General features: G+C 41.6%; 1 protein-coding gene across 1 annotated transcript in view; it reads left to right on the top strand.

Annotated features, from left to right (window-relative positions):
• Positions 1-25,838, top strand: part of sema3ga (sema domain, immunoglobulin domain (Ig), short basic domain, secreted, (semaphorin) 3Ga) — a 52,544-nt gene that overhangs the window by 20,595 nt on the left and 6,111 nt on the right. Inside the window, exons 3-16 of the mRNA XM_060932048.1 lie at positions 8,524-8,684; positions 8,877-8,939; positions 11,149-11,268; positions 11,387-11,480; positions 11,601-11,720; positions 14,153-14,298; positions 14,721-14,835; positions 23,460-23,529; positions 23,611-23,755; positions 23,888-24,110; positions 24,250-24,338; positions 24,430-24,471; positions 25,220-25,377; positions 25,492-25,559. Coding sequence (XP_060788031.1) covers positions 8,524-8,684; positions 8,877-8,939; positions 11,149-11,268; positions 11,387-11,480; positions 11,601-11,720; positions 14,153-14,298; positions 14,721-14,835; positions 23,460-23,529; positions 23,611-23,755; positions 23,888-24,110; positions 24,250-24,338; positions 24,430-24,471; positions 25,220-25,377; positions 25,492-25,559 — 1,614 coding nt within the window. The remainder of the gene's footprint in view (positions 1-8,523; positions 8,685-8,876; positions 8,940-11,148; positions 11,269-11,386; positions 11,481-11,600; positions 11,721-14,152; positions 14,299-14,720; positions 14,836-23,459; positions 23,530-23,610; positions 23,756-23,887; positions 24,111-24,249; positions 24,339-24,429; positions 24,472-25,219; positions 25,378-25,491; positions 25,560-25,838) is intronic.

Below are 25,838 nucleotides of genomic sequence, written 5' to 3'. Positions count from 1 at the left end.
TTGAGTTCTTGACAAACCACAATGCAGACCATGGGATTTACAGGAAACTGACATGAATGTTTGTGCAGTTATTGAGAAAGATACGTGACATTTCTTCAAATCACCTTGTTTATGCATTTTGTACACCATCCCTTCATGAAACTTGCATGAAATGTTGAGCTACTTGTGCTCAGTGGAATCGGCTCGGTATTGACTGTTTGATCCCTCTATCCTTCATCATCAGTGCGTGTAATTCAGCTGAAATTCATCTGTGGCCTTTGGCTTCTTTCTCGTCTCATCCACTCAAACTTACTTTGCCCAGGCTTCTGTATTCCCCACCATGAGAACAATCTCTCTAGGATCGATTGCCCACACCTCCCCTCCTAACCTCCCCACCCTATGTACTCTCCTTCCCTAGAGCACAAACAGTGGGCCGGAAAAGACCAATTCTCTGCTTGGCTCATGTGTGTTCTGTGTTCTCAGAGATGGATTGTTCATTGTTTGACACAGGGATGGCCTTTGTCTTGAAGGCGCCTGAAGAGGAGGAAGGCTGTTTGCAAAAATCACGTGAATGCATTCACTGGAAGTCGGCAATATACAAAGAGAGAAAAGATACCTAAACAAACTCATACAGGATGCTGCTTACAAGACATGGTTATATGATATGTATAAATAAGTTTTATGCCAAATGTACACACTAGTTTAAAAAAATAAAGAAATAAATTTAAAAAGTATCAGAGCCCTGAGTGATTCCAAGTAGAAACTTAATGATTCTTGGTTTAAACAAAAACGATAGCTGGATTTTTTAAAAATGACATGGATCATTTATTGATTTTTTTTTCATACAAATCGTAGCAAAACACTAGTTCCTGCATATGAATATAATTTAACTTTTTTAAATATTTCAGCTTATGTTATATTCTATATTAATACCACAATACTGCAATATCACATGAAAATTAAAGCCCCATTATGCAAGAATTGTTTTTTTTTTGCTCCTGGGCTTCCCCTACAGTTGTGGAGCGTAATTCACTTTTACGCCACTGTTATAAATATAAGTCGTGCTTTGAGACCTCCTGGACAGCTGTACATATGCATTTGTTTTCCAAGCTAAAGGATATGAAAGCATGGTAACATTAAATTCTCTGACAATCGTATTCTGTAGGCACTGTGGTCACTGGGCAGCTTAAATTTGCTCACATAGATGAGTTTGTTACACAATGTAAGCAACTCATGATCAAAAACTAGTGAGTCAACAAGTTTGTTAACACAGCCAAACATCAGGCAAGTGCAACAACATAAGACATAGAAAGGGAGCTAACGTTATATGACTTACTAATTCAACAGAAGAAGCCCAGCTTGCCATCTGTCTTGGAGCTTTTTATGTCTTAGCTCTTGCTAGTCCAAGATTTATCTCCGTATTATGTCCCTGCTGAATAATATATCATTCAAACATTCACAGTGTATGTTGGAAAAAGTATGTGAAGCCCTTAGGCTAATGACTTCAAAAAAGGCTCGCTGGAGTCAGGAGTTAGCAAATCTGGAGTCCAACCAATGAAACAAGTTTGGAGATGTGGGTTAGAGCTACTTTGACACTGAAGCATTTTGAGTTTGCTCTTCAGAAGAAGAATCTACTGATGTGAACCATGCCTTGCAAAAAAGACAGCTCATAAAACCTAAGATCAAGAATTGATTTGCACAAAGCTGGAAAGGGTTACAAAGCTATATCAAAGAGTTTAGATATTCATCAGTCCACAGTTAGGCAAATGAGATGATTTAGTACTGTGGCTAATCTCCCTAGAAGAGGGCACCCAGCCAAGAGTACTCCAAAAGCTCCCCGGTGAGGTAAAGAAAAACCCTAACAGCTAAAGGCTTGAAGGAATCATTGGAACTGGCTAATATCTGTGTTCACGAGTCTACTATAAGCAAAACATGTAACAGTCAGGGCGTCTATGGCAGGACACCATGGAAGAAGCCTCTGTTCTAAAAAAAAAAAGACATTGCTGCATGCCTGAAGTTTGCCAAAGAACACTTTGACACTTGACAAAGCTACTGGGGAAATATTTTGTGGACTGATGAAACAAAAGTTGAATTATTAGGGAAGACCAAAGAGTGCTATATATGCTTTAAAAAGGGCCCATGAAAACACCATCCCTACGGTGAAGTATGGTGGTTTGGTGCGTCAGGGCTGGGACAGCTTTCTCATCTAGGAGAAAATGAATTCCCAAGTTTATCAAGGTATCCTACAGGATAATATCAGGGTGGCTGTCTGCCAGCTGAAGCTCAGTGGAAGTTGGGTGATGCAGCAGCACAATGACCTTAAACATTGAAGTAAATCTACAAAAGAATGCCTTAAAAAAAGAAACTCCACCTTCTGGAGTGGCCCAGTCACAGCTCAGAGCTTAACCCAGTAGAGAGTCATTTACAGCAGACATCCTAAGAATATGGCTGACCTGAAGAAGAATGGTCCAGAATTCCTCCTGAACACTGTGCAGGTCTGAGCCACAGTTAGCAGAAGCACTTGTTTGAGGTTACTGGTACCAAAAAACATTTGATCAGTTATTAAATCCATGGGTTCACTTCCTTTTTCCACCAGCACTGTGAATGTTTAATGGTGTATTCAATAAAGTTGAAGTTGGGCGGCATGGTGGTGTAGTGGTTAGCACTGTCGCCTCACAGCAAGAAGGTTCTGGGTTCGAGCCCAGTGGCCAGCGGGGGGCCTTTCTGTGTGGAGTTTGCATGTTCTCCTCGTGTCTGAGTGGGTTTCCTCCGGGTGCTCCGGTTTCCCCCACAGTCCAAAGACATGCAGGTTAGGTTAACTGGTGACTCTAAATTGACCGTAGGTGTGAATGTGAGTGTGAATGGTTGTTTGTCTCTATGTGTCAGCCCTGCGATTACTTGGTGACTTGTCCAGGATGTACCCCGCCTCTCGCCCATAGTCAGCTGGGATAGGCTCCAGCTTTCCCGTGACCCTGCACAGGATAAGTGGTTACAGATGGTGGATGGATAAAGTTGAAGTTGATGTGTTGGCAGTAGGAAAAATGGCAAAGCAAAAGGCCAAGTTTACATTAGACCGTATCTGTCTCGTTTTCTTCGCAGATGCACTGTCCGTTCACATTAAAACGCCGGGAAACGGGAATCCACCAGGGCCCACGTATTCAACCCAGTTCGTATCTGAGACGGTGCTGTGTAAACATTGAGATACGAGGATATGCTGTGCTGAGCTCTAGTTGACGTCGTCATTGGACAACGTCACTGTGACATCCACCTTCCTGATTCGCTGGCGTTGGTCATGTGACGCGACCGCTGAAAAACGGCGCGGACTTCCGCCTTGTATCACCTTTCATTAAAGAGTATAAAAGTATGAAAATACTGCAAATACTGATGCAAATAATGCCCATTGTGTAGTTATGATTGTCTTTAGGCTTGCCATCCTTCCACTTGCAAGTGGTAAGTGACGCGCATGCCCAATATGCACTGGGATCACACACACAGCGGCTCAGTCCCGAATCACTGCTCGTGCGCTTCACTCGCGCGCTCTGTGAGCTGCGCAGGGCCGGAGTGCACACCCTCCAGAGGGCACTCGCTGTTCAGGGCGGAGTGATTTGGAGCGCAGGATGCCTGCGGAGCTGAGGCGCTGAGGAGAAATTTACACATTACATTTCAACTTACGTGCCGTCTAATTAGTCATATGATTAGCGTATCCGTGTATTGGCGTTGCTGTGTGCACGCGAATCGTGTATTGGCGTTGCTGTGTGCACGCTAATCGTTTTTAAAAACGTTAATCTGATGATCTGCTGATACGGTCTAATGTAAACCCCACCTAAGGATCTGAGTGACTTTGACAAGGGTCAAATTGTGATAACTAAATGACTGGTCAGAGCATCTTCAAAATGGCAGGTCTTGTGGGGTGTTCCCAGGACCTACCAAAAGTGTTCCAAGGAAGAACAACCATGGGTCATGGGTGCCAGAGGCTCATTGAAAGGTGTCAATTGAAAGGTGTCAGAACACACTGTGCATTGCAGCTTGCTGCGTATGAGGCTCTGTAGCCACAGACTGGTCAGAGTACCAATGCTGACCCCTGTCCATGGCTGAAAGCACCTACAATGGACACGTGAGGATCAGAACTCAAAAGAACACAACAGTGCATTGTGTTTTACCTCATACATTTTATTGTTGTTTTTTTCAAACTAAACACATTTCAGTTTTGATTCTTGCAATGCTTTTCAAATAACTTGGGATGGTAAAACAATTACTACTTTGTAATGTTGCCATTCCTTCTCACAACACTTAAAAGATGTTTAGGGAGAAGAAGTGATGCAGTATTTCAGGTGTTATTTCGTCCCATTCTTCCTGCAAACAGGTCTTAAGGTGTGCAACAGTATGGGGTTGTTGTTGTGGCATTTTTTTGTTTCAAAATTCACTATACATTCTCTATTGGGGACAGAGGGGACAGGCACCCTCTTCTTCCACAGCTATGCCTTTGTAACGTGTGCAGAATGTAGTTTTACATTGTCTTGTTGAAATATCCCTGGAAAAGATGTTGTCTTGAAGGCAGTATTCATTGCTCTAAAATCTCAGTGTACTTTTCTGCATTAATGCTGCCATCACAGAAGTGTAAGTTACTTTTGCCAAGGGCATTGACACAACCCCATACCATGACAGACCCTGGCTTTTGGACTTGTTGCTGGTAACAGTCTGGGTGGTCCTTTTCGTCTTTGGCCTTTCATCTTTGGAGCACATGGTGTCTGTTTCCTCCAAAAAAGACCTGGAATACTGATTTGTCTGACCATAATACATGTTTCCCCTGTGCGATGGTCCATCCCAGATGCTGCTGAGCCCAGAGAAGTCAATAGTGCTTCTGAACCCAGTTAACATCAGCTTTTCTGTTTGCACAGTAAAGTTTTACCTGGCATTTGTGAATGTAACTCCGTATTGTTGTGCTTGACAAAAGTTTGTCAAAGTAATCCCAAGCCCATGTGGTTATATCAGCTATAGATGAATGACAGTTCTTGATGCAGTACTGTCTGAGGGATCGGAGATCACGGGTGTTCAGCTTAGGCTTGTGCCCTTGCCCTTTATGCTCCAAAATTCCTCCAGATTCCTTGAATCGTTTAATGATATTATGCATCGTGGAGGGTGAAATATCCAAATCCCTTCCTATCTTTCTTTGAGGAACATTGTTTGTAAACATTTCAATAATTTTCGCATGCATTTGTTGACAAACTGGAGATCCTCAACCCATCCTTGTTCCTCAAAGACGAAGCCTTTCCTGGATATTGATTTTGTACCAAATCATGATTACAATCACCTGTTGACATCACCTGTTTCAAATCATATCATTATTTAATTGTTTTACCTCATTACTGGCTTGAAATTGCCACCGTCCCAACTTTTTTTGGAAGGTATTGCAGGCCTGAAACGCAGGAATAGCTGCATATTGACAAATGAAATGAAATTGACCAGACAACCCATGAAATATCTTGGGTTCATACTGTCTGCAATGAAGTACAAGTTAAAGTAAATTTAGAAATCACTGCTTTCTTTTTTTTTTATTTGCATTTTCAATACCGTCCCAACTTTTTCTGATTGGGGTTGTATAAAACGATTGTGCAAATCTTTGTCCATCCTCAAAGCTCAGGCTGTGGCATGAGCATGCAGAGCAGTACCCAAAGCAGAAATTGCTGCACAAGAGCACTTCACTTTTGTGAGCACTGAGTACTGGGATGTGCGTTTTCTGTCCCCTCATTCACCAGGGCCAACACTTTGCTCATGAGTCAGGCTAATTAAAGTAAAAAAATGTAAAAAATTAAATTAATAAAAATTAAAGTAAAAGCCTAAAGTTTAAGCTTTTTCTGGATTTTAGTAGTATTCTTTGTGTTAAACAAACAAACAAACAAACAAACAAACAAACAAACAAATAAATAAAAGGTAAATCAAATAATTAAAAAAAAAGGCTTAATCCCTGTTGAAGTCCAGGTCAGCCATTTACCATTTTATTTTCTACATGGTTACTCAAATAAGATAATTACCAGCACAGGTCTTGTGCAAGCACATGTGGAACTTGCGGACATGCAAATAACTAAAAATAGATTCTGTTTGCTCTAAATCAGTTGCATTTTCCCCTTATCTAACAAGTTTCTAGTAACAGCCCTGACAAGATCTGTTCCATCACTCGGGTCACTATTGTACCTCTTTGTTTAGCATATCCTTTTATGGTTGTAATTTTGTGTTGAACTCTGAGCAGTGTCCACTTTCAACGGCTTTGGATTTGCCAGCATTTGCATGTCCTGTGTTTATGGTAAAGGAAGGAGAATGGAAGCAGATTGTTCAGGAGCCTCCCCTCTCTTACTCACCCTGTCCTGTCTGCCCAGAGATCCGGTCTTCTTACTGTGGTGACATGTCCATGTCATGGTGCAGAAAATATCTCTTTTTTGAGCATTAAAGGGTGTCAAGTCATACACGCATTTCCTGACTTCTCTGTAAAGCAAACATTCTTATGGTTTAGTTAGTGATGACCTCCAAAGGAAAAGGAAGCTATAAAAACATGAATTCGGAGGAGCCTTGTCTATTTTAGGCAGCTGTATTTATACACAGATAGGCATTTAAATAATGGAACTGAGTGGCATGAATATACAGTGCTGTGCAAGTCTCAGGTACCCATCCATCCATTATTTGTAGCTGCTTATCCTGTTCTACAGGGTCACAGGCAAGCTGGAGCCTATCCTAGCCAACTATGGGCGAAAGGCAGGGTACACCCTGGACAAGTCGCCAGGTCATCACAGGGCTGACACAGAGACACAGACAACCATTCACACCTACGGTCAATTTAGAGCCATCAATTAGCCTAACCTGCATGTCTTTGGACTGTGGAGGAAACCCACGCAGACACGGGGAGAACATGCAAACTCCACACAGAAAGGCCCTCACTGGCCACTGGACTCGAACCCAGAACCTTCTTGCTGTGAGGCGACAGTGCTAACCACTACACCACCGTGCCGCCCTCTTAGGCACCTTATTTTTCTTTTTTTTTTGGTACAAACTTTGTTATAGACTTTTATTTCATGGCTTCTGCATTATGGAACCAGTACATAAACACTTCAGATTTGGAAAGATTAGTTTTCCAGCACAAAATTAAATGTGACAGAAAAATGTTTGTATGTCAGTGAAGAAAGCAGCATATTACATAAGAGACACTTTTCAGACAAAAACATAATGAAGGCTACTGGGTTTTGCTGCAAAAATAAGAAGAAAGTGCGACAGTCAAAGTGTCCAGAAGAACTGTGGCTGATTCTAGAAGATGCTCATATATATATATTTATATATATATGTGTGTGTGTGTGTGTGGCGGCACAGTGGTGTAGTGGTTAGCGCTGTCGCCTCACAGCAAGAAGGTCCTGGGTTCGAGCCCCGGGGCCGGCAAGGGCCTTTCTGTGCGGAGTTTGCATGTTCTCCCCGTGTCCGCGTGGGTTTCCTCCGGGTGCTCCGGTTTCCCCCACAGTCCAAAGACATGCAGGTTAGGTTAACTGGTGACTCTAAATTGACCGTAGGTGTGAATGGTTGTCTGTGTCTCTGTGTCAGCCCTGTGATGACCTGGTGACTTGTCCAGGGTGTACCCCGCCTTTCGCCCGTAGTCAGCTGGGATAGGCTCCAGCTTGCCTGCGACCCTGTAGAAGGATAAAGCGGCTAGAGATAATGAGATGAGATGTGTGTGTGTGTCTGTGTTAATGTAATAAATAAGCTCAGTAACTGCCAGATAAGTAGACATTTGACTTTTTCTTACATTCATCCACACTGTGGCATGTATGGGATCACCCAGAATGCATTTCTTCATCTGCAGAAAGCAACTCTTCACAGTGCGTCAGCACTTAAAATCTTAAAATATTACTCTTACAACTCATAACAGTGAATCGGGTCCAGTGAAACACCTAAAGATCTTTTAAAGAACTTTAGAACTAAAGAACTTTAACCCACTTTTACATTCATTTCTGTTACACAATGAACACTGTGTTCAGGAAGAGACAGCAAGGAACAATGATGTCAGGTTCTGCACAGTGTTTCTGGCTCACGTATATGGGGTGTGACTGAAGTACTTAAGCATATAAACACATGTAAGCTGAGAACAGTAGTCGTTCTGAGTCCTAGGAGGGCTACTACAGGTAGCAATAGCAGCTTGGAAATAAGAAGTTTCTTGCTTATGCTTTGAGTATCCAAGGACAAAAAGCTCACAAACCTGTATTTACCACACAATATTCTAATGCACAGTGGATATGAAGACTGCCAAGAGAAAATGGAACACAAACTGAGACATGACTGGTTCAAATATGAAACAGTAATCTAGTTCAATAATTTAATTAAGAAATGTACAATTATTAGATTAAATCTGTTAACTTGTCTGTATTCTCAGGTTTTAGATGACAAATTGCTTGAACCAACAAACTGTAATCACTGTTCTACTCATGTTTTATTCAGAAAACCACATTAATTCATAATGCAGGCATTATTAATTAAATGTCTCATGTCTGTCTCTCTATTCCTCGCCAGAGCTAATGGACACTCGGACAGCAAGACCTTTCAGCTTATCCTTCAACACTAGTGATTACCGGATCCTCCACATGGACCAGGATCAGGGCCGTCTTTACCTGGGCAGCCGCGAGTACCTCGTCTCCTTGGATATGCAGAACGTCAATAAGGAGCCTCTCATTGTAAGGAGAGCTGATATGTGTATTCATGCACATTTTAATATTAGACAGTTGCCTTAACTATTATAATCATCATATTCATGGTACATGGTTGTCAAGAGTTCCAAACTTGCTGATCTTTATGAATAGGGAAGAGAAATCCGACAACAGACCTGTGTATTCAAGAATAAAGTTTTCCCTGTTCTTCTTTTATAGATCCACTGGCCTGCTCCAACACAGAGAAAGGGGGAGTGTCAGATGACAGGGAAAGGAAGACATGTGAGTTTGCCCCTTCTAATGGCTACACCTAGTACCCTATGATGGTTCTTATTTATTTATTTATTTATTTATTTAGTTAGTTAGTTAGTTAGTTAGTTAGTTAGTTAGTTAGTTACATCACCAACCTAAAATTTTATTTGAGTCTTGATTATTTAGTAAAGTGCAAAGATTTACATTCACCGTGGTCCACCATACTACACAAAACATGATAAAACCATCCATCACTGCTTATCCTGTGCAGAATCGCAGGCAAGCTGGAGCCTATCCCAGCTGACTATGGGCAAGAAGCGGGGTACACCCTGGACAAGTCACCAGGTCATCGCAAGGCTGACACACAGAGACAAACAACCATTCACACTCACGTTCACCCCATGGTCAATTTAGAGCCACCAGTTAACCTAACCTGCATGTCTTTGGACTGTGGGGGAAACCGGAGCACCCGGAGGAAACCCACGCTGACACGGGGAGAACATGCAAACTCCACACAGAAAGGCCCCCACTGGGCTCGAACCCAGGACCTTCTTGCTGTGAGGTGACAGTGCTAACCACTGTGCCACCCATGATGAAGCCATACAATAAAAAAATCCTTGATGTTAACTTCTGAATGTTTTTTTTTTTTTGTCAATTCTATCTCAGTATGTCTCTGAATGCAGTGGGCCAGATGTACTGACCTGTTTGTGCCTGTTTTATGTATAATTAGGTTGCACTATGCAAGAAAAACCCTGTCTGATATGTAGAAATCTGATCTACAAGCGAAACTCAGCAACACACAATAAAGTGCTCTTCCCTTCCTCATATAGAGGTAATTGAGGGAGGATTGTGCAAAGTGCAAGAAGTCAGCACAAAAGCAAAGTGTGCGGAAATGGATTACATATTTTGCTCGCTTAGAACTTTTTTGTTGAACTTAGAAAACTGCCGGTGGCTGGTTTTGCGTTTGGTTTTTGTCTTTGTCCGTTTTGTAAATGAGAGCCATGTGTGCCGCTTTGAGCTTTATTGGCCATATTGCCAGGTGTGTGGTTTTCCTGCAGAACCGGGCTGATTTTGAAATGTCAGCACAGAACTTTTTATTCATTTCTTTTTATTTATCATAGAAAAATTTTAATTTATGATTAAATCTGTAATAATATGAGACTATTTTAGGACCTTGGTGAGGGCAGCACGGTGTGCAGTAGTTAGCATTGTCGCCTCACAGCAAGAAGGTTCTGGGCTCGAACCTCATGGCCAACAGGGGCCTTTCTGTGTGGCGTTTGCATGTTCTCCCCGTGTCTGTGTGGGTTTCCTCCAGGTGCTCTGGTTTCCCCCTACAGTTCAAAGACTTGCAGATTAGGTAAAATACCCAGCCACTGGGGTTGTCCAAGACAGTGCATAATTAGTGCCAGTCCCAAGCCCAAATAGATTGGGGAGAGTTGTGTCAGGAAGGGCATCCGGTATAAAACCTATGCTAAATCGAATATGTGGAACAGATCCCAGAGTATACGTTCTTCTTCTTTCAGCTGCACCCTGAACAGGAGCAGCTGAAAGAAGAAGAAGAATGTTTTAGGACCTTGGTGAAACCTCCTATATGTCTTGGTGAAACATCTTTTAATACTGCTTTTCAGTTGAGCTGATTTTGCCATCGGTGTAACAACCCTGGTCATAGCACATACCATCATGTTTTCTGTCACATCACTCAACACATTAAACACAGATTTTTGTGACTTTTACAAATGCTATGGTCTCAGTCAATTACAAAAATGAAGTGCAGTTTGATTGCACACTTATACAAATTAGCTTATTCTGTACACAGTTGTCTTTTCATTAAAAACAATTGGTAATTAAATGTCAGATTAGCTTTTAATGGCCTCCATGCCATTTACTTGCTCTGACACAAAAGTCTTTATGTAGTGAGAACTTTATTTATGAACACATTATCGTTGCTAGGTTTACCTCCTCTTCATAGCAGCTTTTAACACACAAATTACACAATTTGCATTACGAGTTACAGCCGTCGTAAATTGAGCATTAACTTCAGATGCACTGTGAGCACATTTTGTTGCGATTTGCTCGGCACCTCCTGATGTGCATACATCTGGCACCTGATTCCTATAAACAAAATTGGTCCATTTTGTACTAAGAGTATGCAGACTTTTGCACTCTCTTGTAGAATATCCATACAAGTGAAACATATCTAACCTGAAAGCATGCATGTTTGTGTATATCTGTTTCCCAGGGGGAGTGTGCCAACTTTGTACGGATGATCGAGCCATGGAACAGAACTCATCTGTACACATGTGGCACTGGAGCTTACAGACCCATCTGTACCTTCATCAGTAGAGGCTGGAGAGCTGAGGTAGTTGTACACACCTATACACACACTTACATACATATACACACACATACACACAAGCACAGCCTATATCTAAATTATTAAAAGCCTTTCAAATGCCCCTCCCCTTTTATCTCTGTAGGACTACCTCTTTAGGCTTGTCCCTGGATATATGGATTCAGGAAAGGGTAAATGCTCCTACGACCCAAATCATGAAGATGTGGCTGCTCTCATCAGTGAGTCTATTCCAGCAAAGTACAGCTAAAGTTTGTCTTCTCAATCGCTGTACTGTACACAAAGCACATGCTAATGTCCAATTTCCTCTTTTTCTGTCTTTGCTATCCTGCTCATTTCAGATGGTAACCTGTATGCTGGTGTGCACGTGGACTTCATGGCCACTGACCCAGCCATCTTTAGGATGATGGGGAGTAGGCCAGCTATTAGAACAGAGCAGTATGACTCCAAGTGGCTCAATGGTAAGTATTTGGTAAATTGAATTGACAAAAAATTTACACAGGCCTGTTGTAGATATGGATTTGTGACGTGAACTGTATATCCGCTTCAATGTAAATAGGCTATTTCACTCACCTGCCAACTAAATACTACTGACTAGGGGCGTAACGCAGGTCCATATCTGTATCAGTTTAGTGCTCAGGATATTCATCATATCTATATTTGGATTTAAACCTGAAGTGGGTGTAGACTAAACCCTATTACTGGAAACACTGGAGGAAAAACCTCATGGTAGAAATGCCAGCACTGTCAGCATGGTCTGTGAACTATGACTCTGACAGTTCATCAGCCTCAGCTACATCACTCATGTCTATAATCAGTCTCAATTAATCCTGCTTGTGTATTTATTATACTCCCCGCAAACAAAGTTTGGGTGGGGAGGGTATATAGGAATCACCCTGTCCATCTGTCCAAGTGTCTTGTAAGCGCAACTCCTCCTAAACGGTTTGATGGATTTTGATGAAACTTTACACAGTTGCAGTATACCATCTGAAGATGTGCATGAAGGAAAATATTCAACTTATTCCCTTACATATGGCGATATATGATGACAGGTTCGTAAGCGGGGGGTATTCTATAGTGAGTTTACTCACAGTTTAGTTTTTACCTGTATGTGATATATTTTAACAAAATTAGTTGGTTCTGTTTAACACAGTACAAACAAACAAGTAGCCTAATTTAAACTACTGCTACCCTGACCAGGCAGTTACTAAGGATTCTGTATAATGTAGCGCCACACATACATGTTAATGAACATTACCTTTCTTTGTGCCAAGAGCTTTATATCGGACTGCTTGCTCAAGCCCTTATTAAAGTAAACACCTCCTGATTGCACAATTCTTTTGTTGCCTCCTGTGGGATCCCAGTCCTGATGAACACCTCTAGTCTAATGCCTTTAAACTTTTCTGGCAAGGTTACAAACAAACAGATTTAAATTAAATCTAGTACTTCTATTCATATCAATATGTGTCAAAGTCCCTTCCCACACTAGCCTGGGCCTGCCCATCCTAAGTGTGACACAACACGGGGGGCTGTTGCAAACTTATGCTCGCAGAGCTTTGAAGTTGCGTTAGCCAGACTATTCCCACACAGCAGCAGCAATCTCCATAGCCTTCAGCTTCTAGGGTTACAGTGGGGGGCTAGTCCTCTGGTAACCACAAGAGTTTGACTCCCCACTCACATCTGTATTGCAGCATGCCTTGCCAGACAGCAGGTACCATTTTTATGGTCTTTGGTATGACCTGCCCGTGAATAGAACTTGCAATCTCCTGAGCGAGAGGCAGACACGTTAACCACTAAGCCAACTCATGGTATCAATATGTGTAGTACATGTTATTTGTTCAATCCAAATCATGTATTCATATTCGGTTGCATCCCTACAACTGACTGAATTACGTTAGCCATGAATGAATGAATGAATAAAATTAAAAAACAAAAAAGTGAATGTGAAAACAAAGCAAAAAAACCCCATAAAATGTTAATCAGACATTTCATGTATTGTTATAAATGGAACGTCATTAATATCTCATCTCATCTCATTATCTCCAGCCGCTCCATCCTTCTACAGGGTCGCAGGCAAGCTGGAGCCTATCCCAGCTGACTACGGGCGAAAGGCGGGGTACACCCTGGACAAGTTGCCAGGTCATCACAGGGCCGACACATAGACACAGACAACCATTCACACTCACATTCACACCTACGGTCAATTTAGAGTCACCAGTTAACCTAACCTGCATGTCTTTGGACTGTGGGGGAAACCGGAGCACCCGGAGGAAACCCACGCAGACACGGGGAGAACATGCAAACTCCACACAGAAAGGCCCTCGCCGGCCACGGGGATCGAACCCGGACCTTCTTGCTGTGAGGCGACAGCGCTAACCACTATACCACCGTGCCGCCCATCATTAATATTATTATGATAAATAAAAATTAAATTTGGGTAGCACGGTGGTGTAGTGGTTAGCGCTGTCGCCTCACAGCAAGAAGGTCCAGGTTCGAGCCCCGTGGCCGGCGAGGGCCTTTCTGTGTGGAGTTTGCATGTTCTCCCCGTGTCCGCGTGGGTTTCCTCCGGGTGCTCCGGTTTCCCCCACAGTCCAAAGACATGCAGGTTAGGTTAACTGGTGACTCTAAATTGACCATAGGTGTGAATGTGAGTGTGAATGGTTGTCTGTGTCTATGTGTCAGCCCTGTGATGACCTGGCGACTTGTCCAGGGTGTACCCCGCCTTTCGCCCGTAGTCAGCTGGGATAGGCTCCAGCTTGCCTGCGACCCTGTAGAAGAGGATAAAGCGGCTAGAGATAATGAGATGAGATGAGATAATGAGATGAGATGAAAAATTAAATTCCTGGTCTTCGTTTCCTTCTTTTTTCTCACTTCCTCTCTGTCTCTATTTTAGAACCAGTGTTCATTCAAATAAAGCAGATTCCTGACAGCTCTGAGAAGAATGATGACAAGCTCTACTTTTTCTTCCGGGAGAAGAGTCTGGACTCTGGAGGGACAGCGAGCCCCAGTGTGTTGGCCAGAGTGGGGCGAGTGTGTCTGGTGCGGTCCAAATTAACCAAATACCAGAGGTTAAAGATATACTCCATGATTTTAATCGTAGAGTGTTTATTCATGGAGCACAGAAAATTAACGAATCTGACACTTGAATTGTTATAAACATCAAGGCTGTAGATATATTGCCCAGTTGAAATTTTTGAACAATGAAATTGTAAAAAACAAACAAATTGTAAGAAGAATTAATCTCTGGTTTGATGAAATATCATTCACAGCATTTAGCTTATGAGCAACAGAATCTCATCCATAATGTGAAATTTATAAAGAATTTGATGTTGCAGTTGACAAGCAGGTAGCATGTAAGCTGCCTGGAATTGACAGATCATTCGTTAGGATGGAGTTGATTCTTCTCAAATATCTGCCTTTTAAGCAGAATGAAGTGAGTGTGAATGTGTTTGTGTTATCAGAATGATGAGGGAGGCCAAAAATCTCTAGTTAACAAGTGGACAACGTTTCTAAAAGCCAGGCTGGTGTGCTCCGTGATGGGTGAGGATGGTGTGGAGACCTACTTTGATGAGCTGAGTGAGTAAATTAAATGCATTTCATAATTTAATGAATAGGATATTCATGTGATACTATCCCTGTTATTTAAAAAAAAAAACAGCCTGGGCCAGTAAGATGGCTTTAGCTTGTCTCCAGCCTCACCTGGTTAAGCTGGTCAGGTTTGTTGGTTTAGTGGAGCTCTGGACACTTGTTGAACCTGTTCAGGCTGGTTCTAACTGGTTTGACTTTTTGGTTTTAGAGGGATTTTGGACATGTGCAGGCTGGTTCTAGCTCATCAGACTGGTAAAAGTAGTCAGACTGGTCAGTTTTGATGGTTTTAGGAAGCTTTTGGACATTTGCAGGCTCATTCTGTTGGTCAGACAGACAGTTCTACCTAGTCTGGTTTGATAGCCATAGAGGGGTTTTGGTTTCAGGCCAGACTACTTCTTGCTGATCAAGTTGGTACTAGCTGCCCAGGTTAGATTTTTTTTTGACAGTTTCAGCCCCGGGCGGCATGGTGGTGTAGTGGTTAGTGCTGTCGCCTCACAGCAAGAAGGTCTGGGTTCGAGCCCTGTGGCTGGCGAGGGCCTTTCTGTGCGGAGTTTGCATGTTCTCCCCGTGTCGGCGTGGGTTTCCTCCGGGTGCTCCGGTTTCCCCCACAGTCCAAAGACATGCAGGTTAGGTTAACTGGTGACTCTAAATTGACCGTAGGTGTGAATGTGAGTGTGAATGGTTGTCTGTGTCTATGTGTCAGCCCTGTGATGACCTGACGACTTGTCCAGGGTGTACCCCGCCTTTCGCCCGTAGTCAGCTGGGATAGGCTCCAGCTTGCCTGTGACCCTGTAGAACAGGATAAAGTGGCTAGAGATAATGAGATGAGATGAGTTGCAGCCTGATTCTGATTGATGAGGTTCGTTCTAACTGATCAGTGCTGAGTTTCCCAAAAGCATCATAGCACAAAGATCATCGTTAAATGGTAGAGTGCGCAGCACAATGAACACTCTCCTAATTAAGATGCTCTTAGGGTTAAGAGGCTTTTGGTAAACCCACCCCAGGCTGGTTCTAGATGAGCAGAATGGTTCTAGATGATGTGCTATCATAGTTTTAGAGATGATTTAGACACTTACAGGCTGGTTCTAATAGAGATCTTGCAGTCACGTGACCGGAAAGTACACAGCCGCCATCTTGTCGGTAAAAAACACCGCTGAATACTGCTGCACTCGTGTACAGAATGGATCAATTTCAACCGACGGACTACACGGCTCATTTTTCTTTTTTTTTTTTTGGCAATCTGTTTATTGATGAAAACCAGAGTGATACAGAGGGTAAAGTAGACATTGTCTACTAAGACAAAGATAGTAAAAAGCAGTTTCCACCTTATTTCCTTTTATATAACATAGAACAGCAATAAACAATAAAGTAAATTTCAAGCCAAGAAAAGAATAAAAAATAAAGTAAAATAATAATAATAATTTGGGGAAACAAGGATTTAAAAAAAATAATAATAATAACAACAACAACAACAATAATTGAATAAGCCCAGGTGTTCAAGAGCAGCTTCATATGTACTAGACCTACACACTCAAAAAGATCATGGGAAGGTAACATAAGCTATATGGATTCAGCCTTTAGTTCTTTTAACTTATCAAAATAAGTGATAAGGGGTTGCCATCTCAAGTAAAATTTTTTCATTGACCCTCTAAGAGTAAATTTAATCTTTTCTAATTTAAGAAAAAGCATAGTATCCTCCAGCCATCGGGCTAGTGAAGGGGGTGTAGAAGATTTCCATCCTAAGAGAATTCTACGGCGGGCGAGCAGTGAGGTAAAAGCAATGACATCAGAATGAGTCTTTGAAACTGTGTCCGCCGGAACACCAAAAATTGCAGTTAAGGGGTTTGGTTCAATGGATATATTGAGTGCCTCAGACAAAGTCCCAAACACTCCAGACCAGTATCTTTCAAGGGAAGGACAGGACCAAAAACTGTGTGTAAGATTAGCTGGAGAAAAGGAACACCTATTACAGCTTGCATCCACTCCTGGATATATTTCAGCCAATTTGGCTTTACTATAATGTACTCTATGTAAGACTTTGAACTGAATAAGAGCCAAGCGTGCACAGGATGATGATGAATTAACTTTTGTAAGCGCACAGTCCCAATAGTCTCCCAGCTCCATTCCTAACTCATCTTCCCACTTAGACTGAATTCTGGCTAAATTGTGGTCATCCAAAGACAACAGTTTCTGATATATAACAGAAATTATACCTCTTTCTGGTTTTAAAAGAGTTAAGTCTTCCCAGGCTCCCAGTGTTGGTAGATTGGGGAAAAAGGGGAAACTAGTTTTGAGAAAATGTCGTATTTGGAGATACTGAAAGAATAATTGTCTGGGTAGATTATGTTCTTTCTGTAGATCTTCAAAACTGTCCATGGTCTTGGAGCTGTAAAGGCTCTGGAAACAGTAAATATCCCTCTTCCACCACTCCATGAATGACGAGTCCATGGTAGATGGAGGAAATAAGTGATTATTGTGAATGGGGCCGAGGATAGAGGCAGAAAGAAATTTGTAATGTGAACGAAACTGGTTCCAAATTTTTAGTGTGGACAAAACTATAGGATTAGAGGAGAAGCGAGAAGGCTTTAAAGGTAAGGATGAGTAAATTAAAGCCCTAAGGCTTGAATGTCTACATGATTGTTCTTCCAAAATACACCAGTCTGTGTTAGCGGCGTGTAACCAATAAAGTATCTTCTGGACATTTGCAGCCCAGTAGTAATGGATAAAACTGGGCAAGGCTAATCCACCTACACTTCGTTGCCTTTGTAAAAGATTCACCTTAACTCTCGGTACTTGATTGCCCCAAATAAATGAGGTCACAGCTTGACCTAGCAGTCGAAAGAAAGGTAAACACTGAAAGAGGTATAAAAACTTTGGGAGAACCGTCATCTTTACAGTATTTATACGGCCTGCTAAAGTAAGAGGTAAAGCAGACCATCTTTTGAAGTCATCCTTCGTTTGATTAACTAGTGCTGTAAAATTTGACGAAAGGGAAGTGAAGGACTTCGTAATCTTAACTCCTAGATATTTGAAACCTGAACCAGAAATGTGAAAAGGAAGGGAAGGTGTTTGTCCAGATGGTGCTTGTCCAGATGGTGCTGGAGAATCTAGTAGGAAACATTCGCTTTTCTGCAAATTCAGTTTATATCCAGAAAATCTCCCAAACTCTTCTAATATGGAAACAATTTTAGCTGCGCAGGTGGTTGGATGGCTGACATATAGCAACAAATCATCGGCATACAATGAAACCCTGTGTTCCAACCCCCCTCTTACTATACCCTGAAATGCTGTTGTGGTTCGTAAGGTTATGGCAAGTGGTTCAATCGCAATGGCAAACAAGAGTGGGGAGAGTGGGCAACCTTGTCTTGTGCCTCTATTCAAGGGAAAAAAAACTGATCTCAAGTCATTGGTTTGCACGCTTGCTTGTGGATCCTTATACAAGAGCTTAATCCACGAAATGAAATTTTTACCAAAGCCAAATTTATTCAATGCTGCAAATAAATACTTCCACTCGACCCTGTCGAACGCTTTCTCTGCGTCTAAAGAAATAATTGCTTCAGGCAGACAGTCTGTATTTTTTGTATATGCTATATTGATAAGGCGACGTACATTCGAGAAAGAATGCCGACCTCTAATAAAACCAGTTTGATCTTCAGAGATGATTGTTGGAAGAAAATTCTCCATCCGGCGGGCCAAAATTTTAGCTAGGATCTTTGCATCCACATTTAAAAGAGATATCGGACGATAAGAACCACAATGGGTGGGATCTTTATCTTTCTTGAGAATAAGTGAGATGGATGCTTGAGAAAATGTGGGGGGTAAGGAACCTCTCTCCAATGATTCAGTAAAAACTGCCATGAGGAGTGGGGCAAGCTGGTCTTTAAACTTTTTATAAAACTCGACAGGGTACCCATCCAAGCCTGGAGTTTTTCTGTTCTGCATGGCCATAATGGCATTGAGGACCTCCTCTATCTCTAAATTTCGTTCAAGGGTAGATGCATCAGAGTGACTAAGGGAAGGGGTTTTCATTTTATTCAGAAAAGTCATCATAGGGGTGGTATCTGTAGGGAAATTAGAGGTGTAAAGTGAGATGAAATGAGTGACAAATATGTCATTTATGTGTTTAGGGTCTGAAATTAATGTACCATGTTCATCCGTTACTTGAGGGATAAGACGAGATGCAGCCTGGCGTTTTAATTGATGAGCAAGTAAACGACTGGATTTATCTCCATATTCATAGAAAGTCCCTCTAGTTTTAAACAAAAGTTGTTCTGCATGTTTAGTGGTTAAAATGTTCAATTTAGCTTGCAAATCTATCCGTTTCTTGTTCAACTCTGCATTAGGTGACTCAGAGAAGAGCTGGTCAAGCTTACTTATAGATTCAGTTAAGCCCGATATCTCCTTAGAACGCTCCTTATTTTTAAAGGCTGTATATGAAATGATTTGCCCCCTAAGGTAGGCTTTAAGTGAGTCCCAGAGCGTAGAGTATGAGATCTGATCAGTTTTATTTATGGCAATATAAACATCTATACTGGTTGCCAGGAATTTGCAAAAGTCCTCCTCAGATAGCAAAAGAGGATCTAGTTTCCATAATGGACGTTGCTTCATATTCAGAGCGAAGGAAATATCCAGAACAACCGGGGCGTGGTCGGAAATGATGATAGCTAAGTAATCGGCTGTTTTTATTGAAGGAATGAATGAACTGTCAACAAAGAAATAATCTATACGCGAGAAGGAGTGGTACACTGGAGAAAAAAAGGAGAACCGTTTCAAATTTGGGTTGAGAAATCGCCATGGATCTATACAACCACTTTGAGCCATGAAAGCAGAGAATGCCTTTGCCATGCCTGAAGGGGTTGATGTTTTGGAGCATGATCTGTCTAATACAGGATTAATTGCACAATTTAAATCACCTCCCAAAATAAGCTTATGAGTGTCTAAATTTGGGAGCGTTGATAACAGTTTATTCACAAAGTCTGTGTCATCCCAATTAGGGGCATAAAGGTTTACAAGAATAACTCTGGTATGAAAAAGACATCCACAAATTATGATAAAACGACCAAGAGTATCAGTGATGACCTCTGTCGGTGTAAACTGCACTTTTTTATTAATTAGGATGGCAACCCCTTTTGAACTACCATCGTGTCTGGAGTGATAGACTTGGCTAATCCAAGCTTTACGTAAACGAATGTGATCCTTTACTCGTAAATGTGTCTCCTGTAGAAACAGTATATCAGCATTGAGAGATTTAAGGTAGGAGAAAATTCTAGAGCGTTTAATTGGACCATTTAGTCCCTTAACATTCCATGAAACAAAACGTACTACTGGGCTGCTATTCATTTTGTCAAGGGTAGTAATGGATGAAAAATATAAAAGAAGTGATGACACATTTTGTTAAAGGGACCTAAAAGAGGTGTAGAGATGTCAGTAGAGTGAGAAAGGATATCACACATTACATAGGCCAAGTATGACTGTAATATACTGTAGGCTTGAGTCCTAGGCTTACTATTAGCATTGTAAGAACTAAAAAAAAGGGGGGAGAAAACTAAAAGTAATGTAAAAAATAATAAAAAAAAGTAAAAAAACAGAAACAACTCAAACAAGAACACTTTCCTAGATCCACCTCTATTAAAGAACCTGAGGAGGATCGCAGGCTTAACCAATCTAAAGACTATCCGATTTGACATCGCCTAAGAAACAAAGTTGACACACACACACAAAGAAAAAACACTTAAGTGGCTCCCAAGGCCGTATGTAAAACAGAACCCCATACATGTTGAGTGTTTAATAATCTAAATGCCCCATTATAAGATGAGGAAAGAGTTAAGTAGAAAACAACCCAAGCTCTAAGAAAAATTAAAAAATAAAGGTCTAGGTTTCAAAACGAAACTGAGCCAAGCCCAGCCAATGTTTCTCCCTCATAGTAGGCTGATTAAGCTATAGTGGCATGCTAATAATCACAGAAAACCAAAATCATTCAACTTGATATCGACTTTAGGAGGGAGAAGAACGATTTGTGCGTGGTCCATAATAACAGAGTCCAATGCACTTTAAAACGTCTTTCAAAACAAAATGCACCACACACTGTTCACGGTTTAGGCTAACACTAGGTTATGTTACCTTAGTCAAGAGATTCTGATGCACCAGAGGTGCTGGAACCCCAATGTTCGTGATAAAAGTTCATCGCCTTTCCAGGAGTATCGAAACACAACTCCGTATTGTTGAACGACACTCGGAGACGAGCTGGGTACACCATCCTAAACTTGACCTTCTTTGCATAGAGTAGAGCCTTCACCTCCTTAAAGGCCGCTTGCTTGCGTCCCAGTTCAGCGCTGACATCTTCGTGAAGGAAAATCCTGTGGCCCCGAAAGGCCATCTCTCGTTGACGTCTGTGTGTAAAAATCCGTTGTTTATCTTGATAGTTGTGGAATGCAACGATGAAAACTCGTGGGCGTTGGTTACCGCTCGCTTCTGATGTGGCAAGTGGTCCGAGCCGATGGGCACGAGCGAGAACGAGGGGGGTCTGGAAAAAATCTTTCCCAAATAGTTCTTCGAAGAAATGTGTCATAAAAGCGACTGGGTTAGAACCCTCCACCCTCTCCGGAATGCCAACCACTCTTAAGTTGAGCCTGCGAGAACGGTTTTCCAAATCATCAACTTTATCCTTCAGCCAGGTGTTTTCAGACTGAACAGCGGCAAGTTTAGCTTCGATGAGAGAAAGTCTATGTTCGCTTTGGTCAAGAGTAGCCTCGATTCCACCAATCCGCTCCTCATGTGACTCGTATAACGATTTCACTTGGCTTAACGTAGAATTAAGAGGAGATAAAGCTGCATCAAGGTCCTGCTTTATGACCGTGTGAATAGATTGAGTAAGTTCTGAAAGAAGCGCAGAGCGGAGTTTTTCAAACTGCTCGGTTAGCTCCATACTTGAGGTTTGGCTAGTCTTGCTTGTCGTCAAATTAGGAGTCTCTTTATCATTCGGTTTTCTGTCGCGAAGAGGCTTTTTAGACATAATTAAAATGGTCTATTCTTTCAAGACTTGCTTTAACTTACTGTTGTAAACGATAATACTAGATATTAATGGGGTAAACAAGAAAATATAAAGTAAAGATTAGGGAGCCACAACAACGCCTTGCCGCTCACGCCATATCCAACCCGGAAGTCCTCACGGCTCATTTTTCTAATGAACAGATAACTAGATATATGTCTAAAATAAACGATCTACAGATTAGTGACCCTTATGGCTTACCGGACGGAGTTTTCACGACCGTGTCAGTGGATGTTGAACTGCCAGCGGAATACCCGGACGTGTATAATTACCTCATCAACTTTCCCTCACTGTTCAGTGGTGAAGCACTGCGTGCTTATAAATCTCTGCACAGTTATCTTTACAGAAATTCAGGATTTGTCAGCGACTCAGATGTGGCATCTTGTAAACAAGAAAATAACTATCCTCATTGGATGGGTAAGTCACTTAAGTATTGAGTACTAACACTATTTATATCAGTATCTAGTATAGCACTGACCAGCCGATTATAGAATAGAATAAGGTAATTCCAGCTGTAATTCCAAATCATCCATCTTGTTTACCATGGATCTGGCATTGGAGAGATAGAGGCTTAGCAGTGGAGATTTGAGTGGCTGTTTTCTGAGCTTAGTCAACAGGCCGGCTCTGCAGCCTCGCTTTTGCTTCCTCTCCCGGCGCCGCCTCCTTCGCTTTGCTTCCAATAACAATCCACGGAGACCCCGCTGGTCTCGCTATCTCGTCCGGAATGTTGTGCATGCGATGGAAATCGCTACAAACCGTCATTTTCTGCTGGAAACCAATGTCCAGTAAGTCCATACGGTTGTAGTGGATATTGAAGTCCGGTACAGACGAACAACACACAAAAATACACACAAACATAACAAACGTGCACAGGTAGGGAGAGCTTGTAGCCGCAGCTGTTGTAGTAGAATTGTATATAGTAGGGTTTTCCAGAAGAAAAGGTAGAAGTAGAACCAGAAGTAGACGGCGGAAATATGGCGTTTGGCCGACAAGATGGCGTCTGTCACAATCTGGATCGGCTGTGACGTCACATGCAAGTGCTCCATTGGTAAGATTAGATGCTTTACAGGGTTTTTGACACTTATTGGCTGGTTCTATCAGGGCAGGCTACTTGTGGTTAATTCTAACTGGTCAGGGGTGGGTTTCCCAAAAGCATCGTAGCACAAAGATCATCGTTAAATGGTAGAGTGAGCATCACAATGAACACTCTCTCTCCTAGTTAAGATGCTCTTAGCGTTAAGAGGCTTTTAGGAAACCCACCCCAGAGTAGTTCTTGCTGGACAGTGCTGAGTTAACAAAAGCATCGTAGCACAAAGATCATTGTTAAATGGTAGCCTGAGCATCACAATGAACACTCTCTCTCCTAGTTAAGATGCTCTTAGCATTAAGAGGCTTTTGGGAAACCCATCCCAGGCTGGTTCTAACACAATCCAGCCAACCAGCTAGACCAGCCTAACACTAGCCAGACCAGACTGACCCAAATCATATACTGATCTAAGCTAAATTTTTAAACAGTGGTCTCATTTTTGATGTTGACCTGCTAAATGATGCTTCTCCATTTCAGGAGACGTCTTTATTCAGCCCACCCAGGATGAGCGTAACCCTATGGTTTATGCCATTTTCTCCACTGCAGGGTAAAGATCACAAATTTTTACCTTACGTGTAAAAATAAAATTGTCACATGTGCTCAGCTTAGTTTCATATATCTGTCTCAGGTCTGTTTTTAAGGGATCAGCTGTGTGTGTTTACTCTATGGCTGATATACGTAACGTATTCAATGGACCTTTTGCCCACAAACATGGCCACAACTATCAATGGACAATGTACACAGGAAAGATCCCCTACCCTCGACCTGGAACTGTGAGTTGCACACATTTATGTATGAGCTAAAAAAAATCTTTATGATGTTTATTCTGTCTGTATCGACTGCATCTCTCAGGAGGATTACGGTCTACATTGCCATTCATCTAACACAGCTCTGTTACTCACTAGTGTCCTGGAGGTACGTTTACACCCAATTTGCACTCTTCTAAGGCGTTCTCAGACGAGGCTGTGAACTTCATTCGTGCGCATCCACTCATGTATCACCCTGTGTATCCTATACACAAGCGCCCCCTGGTGGTGCGCTCAGGCGTTGACTACAGGTTCACCACCATCGCTGTGGACCAGGTGGATGCTGTGGATGGGAGATATGAAGTGTTTTTTCTAGGCACAGGTGAGTAATCTGGTTACAATTCATTCATTCATTTATTCATCATTCTTCCATTTCACACACTAATCTGTCAGCAGGTGTTTATTGTAAGCAAACACCGAACAAGGTCAAACAAACCTGTACATTTTCCCTGACTTTACAGATCGTGGAACAGTCCAAAAGGTTATAGTTCTGCCCAAAGATCCAACTACCATGGAAGAGCTGACACTAGAGGAAGTTGAAGTGTTCAGGGTAATGAAGTCAACGGCTAGCGCTATGCTAATAAATACCACCATATTCGTCAGAATGTTTAATTCTTTAATACCTTCTCCTTTTCCTACAGATACCAGTTCCTATTAAAACAATGAGGATATCTGCTAAAAGGGTAAAACTTTTTTAAAGTAGCCTTGTAGTAACATTTTAAACAGTTTAAAGTGGAGCAAATAAGGAACAAGACAGGACGTGTTGTTTTTGGAAAATAATCAACAACAGGGTGGTGTGATGCCTTATGTTGAGCCATTATGACCCCAAAGTTGATTATTTTCCTGTAACATGGCATCCCAAAGTGTTTTATTCCTCTTAGACGACAATAATTTGCTAAAGTTAATAATTTTTTTTGATTAATTATAGGACGTCATTCTTTTTTATCCATCTATAGTTATGTTTAATGTCATCCAGCATCCACAAAACAAATTTGTTCCTGTTATAAAGCACTGATACCTTCCATAAATACCTTTCTACAGAAATATTCACATTATTAATGAAGTTTTATATCATTACAGTATATGTATCAGTGATAACAGGAACTACCATGTCTGGTAAATGGTTGAAAAGGATGATATGTCATTCATTAATAAATAAAAAATTATAATCGCTGTAATATAAGAATAATAAACTACTATAATAGAAATAAAACATGTTGGAACGTGCTATTCCAAGAAAAGAATCCATTTCAATTCAAAAAATTATGGCTGATTTTCTATAACAGGACATCCAGAGTGTTTATACTTTACTTAATCAAAACCATCTGACCAATCAGATTCAAGAATTCAGTAGTGCTGTGGTATGTTTTATAAGGGAATAAAATCCAATGTTAAATTAAATATGTCGTATTTCTCTTCTCATCTCTACAGCAACAGCTGTACGTATCATCAGATGTAGGTCTTACCCAGGTGTCATTGCATCGCTGTGGTGCGTATGGTAAGGCTTGCTCAGACTGCTGCCTGGCCCGTGACCCCTACTGTGCATGGGATGGAGAGAGCTGCACCCCCTTCACACAGGCTACTAAAAGGTTAGTGAAGGTCAATAGAAACTTTCCGCTAAGCTGTTTAATGAATCAGGCAAATTTGTTATATTCGAAACCACGGCTTGCATCTTAATTTGGACTTTCTTTTTTTTTTTCTAGGCGGAGCAGAAGGCAGGATGTAAAACATGGTGACCCTCTACGTCAGTGTAGAGGATTTAATGCGAAAGGTACAGCAAGCTGTGTTAAATTCTCTCTCAACTCCTTTCTTAAGGAAAGTCATACCCTGTGTCTGAAATCACTCCCTACTCACTATAAAGGGCACTATATAGTGAGGACGCCATTTGGTAGTGCTGTCCGAAACCTTAGTGAGGATTACTACACCCTATATAGTGCACTCAAAGTATCCCACAATGCATCACGAAAAGTAGTGTACAACCGATGGTCACTAACCAAGCAATATATCCCATCATGCATTGCGGTCGCGCTGAAAAAAATCAAATTAAAAG

Source organism: Neoarius graeffei, chromosome 10 (assembly GCF_027579695.1).
Source record: "Neoarius graeffei isolate fNeoGra1 chromosome 10, fNeoGra1.pri, whole genome shotgun sequence".
In the NCBI taxonomy this organism is placed as follows: Eukaryota; Metazoa; Chordata; class Actinopteri; order Siluriformes; family Ariidae; genus Neoarius; species Neoarius graeffei.
Note: the sequence above shows the minus strand (reverse complement) of the source record. Positions and strands in the feature narration are given on the sequence as shown.